Source organism: Hyperoodon ampullatus (assembly GCF_949752795.1).
Source record: "Hyperoodon ampullatus genome assembly, chromosome: 3".
NCBI lineage: Eukaryota > Metazoa > Chordata > Mammalia > Artiodactyla > Ziphiidae > Hyperoodon > Hyperoodon ampullatus.
In genome coordinates, this window is record NC_136916.1 from 39,387,234 (window position 1) to 39,394,559 (window position 7,326).

General features: G+C 44.4%; 1 protein-coding gene across 1 annotated transcript; it reads right to left on the reverse strand.

Moving 5' to 3' along the window:
• Nucleotides 1-3,056: 3,056 nt before the first annotated feature.
• Nucleotides 3,057-3,807, reverse strand: LOC307049770 (S-phase kinase-associated protein 1-like; the record flags this gene model as incomplete). The annotated part of the gene is made up of 1 exon (XM_079699368.1): nucleotides 3,057-3,807. The coding sequence occupies one exon, from the start codon at nucleotides 3,805-3,807 to the stop codon at nucleotides 3,316-3,318; it is 492 nt and encodes a 163-aa protein (XP_079555494.1). The 3' UTR covers nucleotides 3,057-3,315.
• Nucleotides 3,808-7,326: the final 3,519 nt, after the last annotated feature.

Below are 7,326 nucleotides of genomic sequence, written 5' to 3' on the forward strand. Positions count from 1 at the left end.
TTGTAGAATGTCTCCTGGAATCTTCTGCTTCCTACAATAGGGTTTCAGATTGCAATGTTTCAGGAAATATTGGGAGTTTGTGGGTATAATTTATCTTATTCTTTTAAAATTGCAGTCTCCATCAGCCACATAGCACAGGGAGAGCAGCTCGGTGCTTTGTGACCACCTAGAGGGGTGGGATAGGGAGGGACATGCAAGAAGGAATAAATATGGGAACATATGCATATGTATAACTGATTCTTTTTGTTATAAAGCAGAAAATAACACATCATTGTAAAGCAATTACACTCCAATAAAGATGTTAAGAAAATAATAAAAAAATAAAATTGCAGCCTCCCTTTTAATATACTTTGTAACTGCTTGGGATGTGTCTATATGAACTGTGTACTATATGCTTCTGTTATAGTCCTTACAATATTTTATTGTCTTATTTTCTGTAACAATTTTCCAAGGATTCTTTAGGCTTAAGGTATATTAAAAGGGAGACTGCGATTCTGGGACTTCCCTGGTGATGCAGTGGTTAAGAATTCACCTGCCAATGCAGGGGACACGGGTTCGATCCCTGATCCGGGAAGATGCCACTTGCCACGGAGCAACTAAGCCAGTGGGCCACAACTACTGAGCCTGTATGCCACAACTACTGAAGCTGGTGTGCCTTGAGCCCATGCACCATTTACTTTTTGGAGAATCAAACCACCTCTGAGTGATTAAAATTTAGACTAGCTAGTCAAAATGCTTTATCACCTGTTCTTCTAAAACACTGATCAACGGAACAAGTTTTACTAGGGATAACAGTGTAATTGTATTCTGGAGTTCATATCGGCAATATGGTTTATGACCTTGATGCTGGATCATGACATTTCAATGGTATAACTGCTATTAATTGTCTGTTCAATGATTAAAGTCTCACGTGATCTGAGTTCAGACTGGAGTCATCCTGCTTGGTTTCTATCTATTGCAGATTTCTCCCAGTATGAAAGGACAAGAGTAATACGGCTTACTCTACAAAATGTCTTCAAACTAAATGATGATATAACCTACATTCAATTAATTTATACATACCCTACTGTAGAACCGGATTTGTTATGCTGGCAGATCCCGGTAATTATGTAAAACTGAAACCTTTATCTGCACTGGTTCAAGTCCTCTTCCTAAGAATATGTTTATAATCAACATTCTTTCACAAATGACCCAATTTAATTCACCATAGCATTCCTCATATTAACTAAATGGAAAATCCTAGGCTATATGCAAATCCAGAAAGGGCCAAAAATCATCAGCCCCAATAGATGCCTACAACCCATTGCTGAGGCATTCAAATTACTTATTAAAGAACCACTATGTCCATCAACATCATCAATTTATATAATATTGCCCCAATGCTAGCCTTAACCCTGGCTCTCACAACATGAATTCCCCTTCCCGTACCTTATCCACTAATTAATATAAATGTAGGCATATTATTTATATTAGCCATATCACACCTAGCCATTTTTTCCATCCTCAGATCTGGATGAGCTTCACATTCAAAATATTCACTCACTGGAGCTCTAGGGACAGTAGCACACACAATCTCATATGAAGTAATGTAGCAGTTATTCTATTCTCAGTCTTACTGATAAATGGATCATTTACACTTTCAACAGTAATTATTACACGAGAACATTTATGACTAATTTTCTCCTGACCCCTACCCAGAATTTGATTATCTCCACAGTAGCAGAAATCCAATGAAGCCCCACTTGATTTAACAGAAGTAGAATCAAAACCTGTATATGTCTTCAATGTAGAAAATGTAGCAGGCCCATTCACCCCATCCTTCCTAGAGAATATGTCAATTTCCTTATAATAAACGTTTCCACAACAATCTATTTTTAGGAGCATTCGACAATCGCTAGGTGCCAGAATTATAGATTCTTTCATCTTGTGAATATAGTTTCTTTAAAAAAATAATTTTTATAGTTTTACTACCTTTAAACAAAATGTACTCCATTGCTGTGGAATATTCCTTCATAGAAGCGTGCATGGTTCATTTCTTCATCAGCTTGTGATGGCCTTCAGGTTCTTTCAGGTTTGGCTCCTGTGGCTGCAGAGTCCATGTCCGTGTGTCCTGGTGCAGGGCTGGGGGAGTTGTGTTCAGCTGGGAGGAACACTGTGGGTCTGTGTGCACGGACTTCGCTCTCTGAGGCCCGATTGTTTCAGAAGTGGTTGCACCCCACACTGCGCACCAGGCTTTCCATTGCTCCACATCCTGCTGATATTTGATACTGTGTCTTCATGTCTGCCATTCTGGTAGGTGTGTGCACAGTAGTTTTCGTATGGTTTTAATCCCTCGGTTGTTAGTGAAGTTGTGCATCTTGTGGTATTCATGGATTACTTCCTGTTGTTTTCCTTAAAAAGTTTGAAAAATTGTGGTCAAATACACAAAACATAAACTTTACTATCGTAACCTTTTTTTTTTTTTTTTACGTAACTTACTTTTTATTGAAAGTATCTTGCATTCGTGACTGATGCTTTCTGGGTAATGCCATACATTTTAACATTAAAAGTTAAATTATTTTTTACATGCAAGTAGTGTTTATGGTTTTCCCCACATAGGATTACTGATTATAAAAAGATGACACACCACATGGGTTAAGTGTCTCTTTTAATAGAAAAGCCAGCGAACTGTCTAATTCTGTTTCCTCCCAAACCACAAACTGAGTAGTAAATGAGCCTCTAGCCAACATATTCAAAGCTGAGAGGATTAAAAATGCAAAAACAAGTCCTCAGATCCAATTAAGGGAGCCCTGCTACATACAGGCTAATCAATACCAGTGGACTCCAGGAAGCTGGAAGACATTCTGATAACCCCACTCTGATAACATTTACCTCAATCAGCCTTTTTCCAGTTTCCAACTCATGAATAAAGATAATACGTTGTTAATTCTATTTCAGAAAATTTTTTGCAAGTTGTTTTATTTACAATGCCAACTTTTAAAAGTCACTAAACTAAAGTTAACTGGACAATAAACTAGGCATAAATTGCTTTACAAAAAGAGGGAAAGCCCAAAATGCCACTTTCTATAGAGAACCCACAGTTCAATTTTATTCAGAGCAAAGAAAAAAGAACTTTTTATCATACTAGAAGAAACTGAGCCGTAAGTTTGGAATCTGTACTGAAACTACACATGCAATGAGGACAACATTCTGCTAATACAACTGATTTGCTGCTGCATTTGTGGACTGTTTTTCTAATATTAACAATTATAAACAAAGCAGTGCAACTAGTATTTGGAACAATCCTTACAGTGTTACAGCATCAGACACAAAATTTCACTTCTCCTCACACCACTGGTTCTCTTTGCGTACCTGGGCTTCCTCTTCTTCAGTAAAATCATTTTTGATATTGAATGTCTTTCGAATCTCCTCAGGAGTTTTCCCCTTGATCATATTGGCAACAGTCTTGCAGGTAACATCAAGTAGACCTTTGATGTCTAAGTAGTTTGCTGCCAGTATAAGCTCAAAAAGTGTTCCTTGGTCAACTTTCAGGAATTCTTGATCCCAAACAGGGATATCATCTGTTCGCTTTTCTTTGTTCTCATCATCCTCAGGAGGAGGAGGATCATCCTTGTGGTGGGTGCACCACTGAATGACCTTTTTAAATATTGCTGCATTAACATTTGGCAAGGGGACTGGATCATCATCTCCTTCATCATCCATTCCCAAATCTTCCAACATGGTCTTAATAGTCACAGATTGTTTCGCAATTTCAACATCAACTTCAAATATCTCTCCATCAGAACTCTGCAACTTAATTGAAGGCATAGTGTTAGGATTCAAGGAGATGGCGGGCCAGAGGCTGATGAGAGCAGGGCGAGGTCTGCAAAAAAAAAAAAAAACACAGAAAAGCGGAGAACAAGGCCAACCTCTTAACCATTTTTAAGTGCACATTTCAGGGTAAAGAAGTAATTCACACTGTTGTGCAAACCTGACCGTTATCGTCCTCCAGAACTTTTTCATCTTGCAAAATTGAAACAGTCCCCATTAAACACTCAGTCCCCATTGTCCCTCCCTCAGCCCCTGGCACTCAACATCCTACTTTCTGTCTCTATGTTTCTGACTGCTCTAGGGGCCTTGTATGAGTGGATCAAGCACTGTTTGTTTTTTTGTGTCTAGCTTACAACACTGAGCATTAATGCCCTCCAGGTTCATCCCTGCTTCAGCCTGTGTCAGAATTGCCTTCCTTTTTAGGCTGAATAACATTCCCTTGTATTGATGGACCATGTTTTTCTTCTCCATTCATCCATTAGTGGACACATGTAATATCTACATTCATTTCTCCTGTCATAATATTTGTGGAATAACGTCAGAAAGTCCTATGAATCAAAAGTCATTTGCCATTAGCTTTTTTCTTAAACTTTTTTATTGTGAAAAACATCAAAGCTAAGAAAAGGGAAAAATACATGTCAACTTCACTTGTGTTCAGGACTTAATGCTTTACGGATTCACTTTATGGATTCACTTTATTCCCTGTGTGTGTGCTATGTACATGCGTTTGCATGTGCCTGTTTGCATACATATGCTGTGCACGTGCATAGGTATGTGCACTTGCACACGTTAGTGTGCACTTGCTCACGTTAGTGTGTGCATGGGCATATGCGTGCATGTGTGTTCATATGCTGGTGTGTGAATATATTTGTGCTGTGCACCTGCATATGTTTGTGTGTGTGCTGTGCCCGCCTGTGTGCACAACTGTGTGTTTGCTGGAACCACTTGCAGATATATCCACATGCAGCTGCTCTAACAATCCTGCGTAGCCACGTAAAGGTCACAGATCTCAGGGATTTAAATGGATGGAGCAGGATGTCCTGACACAGAGTCTGTCTTCCAATGACTGTCACTGTCTCAGTAACATCCTTCACACCTTCTTTAAGCCCCATTCAGGGTCCAGTTTAGACCCCCATTACATTCAGTCACCTACCCCAGGTCCCCTAAAGCTACAGTGTCACAGTTGGAGAGCCCGGCCAAGGCTGGGGGTGCCCCTCCTGTTGGCCTGGCCTCCAGGCTCTGCACTTGGCTCCTGTGTTCCCATCTCTCAGCCAGGCCCCGACTTGGATGGGGCCGCCACCTCTTTCCTCAAAGGGTCCCATCGCCCAGTCAAGGGGGTTCATTCTCCCAAACTCAGCATCAGGAGTTGGGGCGTGAGAGTCCCCACGGGGTTTTCTTCATGTGAGACCTTGTGCTTCTGAAAGAGCAGGCGCCCTGCCCTCGGGGGCGGGGGCTGGGGGGTGACATGCGGCCCACGATGGGCAGGTGGGTCACCAGGTGGGGCGAGCCAGTGTGCAAGGAGTTCCGCGGTGGGTTCTCCTCTCCAATGGCTTCTGTGCCCTTACCTCTCCCCGTGCCTCCCCTCGAAGACAGCGTGGTGCCCGGGACCGGAGCCATGGGAGCCGTCAGCCACTGTCCCCTCTACACACACAAACACACACACACACACGTGCAGGGCTCTCAGCGGCCCTGAGCGCCCCACCCGGAATCGGCCAGCGGAATGGACAGACCGGATCTCCCAGCCCGGACCATGCAGGGCTGTCCTGCCTGGTCTTCCAGTGCGGCCGCCTCCTTCTGGAAGCCTGGGAGGCTGGAATCAGGCCACTTCTTGTCTGGCCTGGCAGCAGACTGGGCTGCACTCTCAGAAGTTCGTGGCTCACCTGTGGATCCTGACCATCAGGTGGCCAGAGATATTGGTAACATTTCTGTTTTGCCTGTTGAAATGTTTTGTTCAGTTTCCTGATGTGGGTGTCCAAAGATGAGAGACCCATGTGTGTGATCTGTACCTCCTATGAGATCAGCCCTAAGCTAGTTTAAACATGATCAAGTTCTGTCTGCACGGTAGATTTAGACCTCTGTATGTCCTGTCTACTGATTATGTTTAGAGCTGACCATGTGTTGTCTATAATAAGAAGATTTAGACCTGACCATGTTCTGTGTACGCTAGGACTATGGGAACCCGGGTAGAAACCCGGCCTGGCCTCAGGACTGGGAAGCTCCGTGCCTGCATCTGAAGGTCAGTGTTTAGATGTCTGGGGTCTGGAGCTGAGGTGGGCTTGTCTAAGTAACAGCCTCTCTTCTGAGTGTGGTTGCCTGGTCCTCCCAAGGGTCAGTGCTATGGTCGGGGCCTTAGTCTTAATCCCTGCAAGGTTCACCTTCCCTGGGGCTCGTGGAGAATCCGCAGGAGGGCTACCTGGCAATAATTCCAATTCACCAGCACGTGCATGGTGCGTAGGGAGGCAGGTTTAGCTGGTGAATTGATTTCAGGGCACGCAGATCGGGCAAAAGGCCGATGGGTAACAGCTGAGGCTGCTGCTGAGCTCTCCTTCCAGTCTACCGTCCCTACTCAGAAGCGTCCAGAGCTGCCCCTCAGCTTTCAGCCCCGCTGTCCTGTGAGTTATCTCAACAAGTATGTGAGACAAGAAAGGACTGAGCCTGCCAGAACCAAGTAGTGTGTTCAACTCTAGCATGAAAGCTTTAAAAACAGGTAAAATCAACATAACCAAAGAGAAAAGAGGAGGACATCTCTGGGATAAGTGTGGGGAGAGGAGACCCACCTGCCACTTTTTCCCATCCCAGGAGTTCCCAGGAACACAGCTTGTTTCCACATGAGGGGAGCCACCAGCAGAGCCATGGTGTCCTGACCAAGGGGACAATTCACCCCAGGTGCAGGGTCTGGGGAGGTGAGGTCACCCTGGAGACTGTGCACGTGTGACCCCAGTTGGGGGAGTCTGGGGAGGCAGTTCACCCTGGGACTGTGGACATGTGACTCAGGTGGAGGGGTTTCGGTAGGAGGGGTCACCTGTTGAGAGAGAAAGTGTGACTTTAGATGCAGGGTCTGGGGAGGTGGGGTCACCGTGGTGAGTGTGGACGTGTGACCCCAGGTAAAGGATGTGGGGAATGTGTGGGTCTCACCACATCTGCATGGGTCAGGATCACATGTACGGGGAGACCCCATATGTGCTCTTTGCCTGCAGTGTGTCTTTTCCCCTTTGAGATTTCCAACCTCTGCATTAAGGGTGTTGCCCTGATTAACCTGTGGTACCTTTTCTTCTCTTAATCTTCTCACATTCATATGAGGTCAGGCATGTTTGAGTGGGTTGCTGCTCTGTGTTCTGGTGAGTGACAACACTTGGTAGTATCATATTAATAACATATCATATCATATGTCTAATCTATGGGGGTCACCACTGCCTGGGTCCCCCTGGACAGAGGTCAGGTGAGCACAGACTAGCCCCCGCCAAGAATGGTCTCCCATGTGCCGTGTGAGGGTACCACGATGGCCCCTAAGGTAGG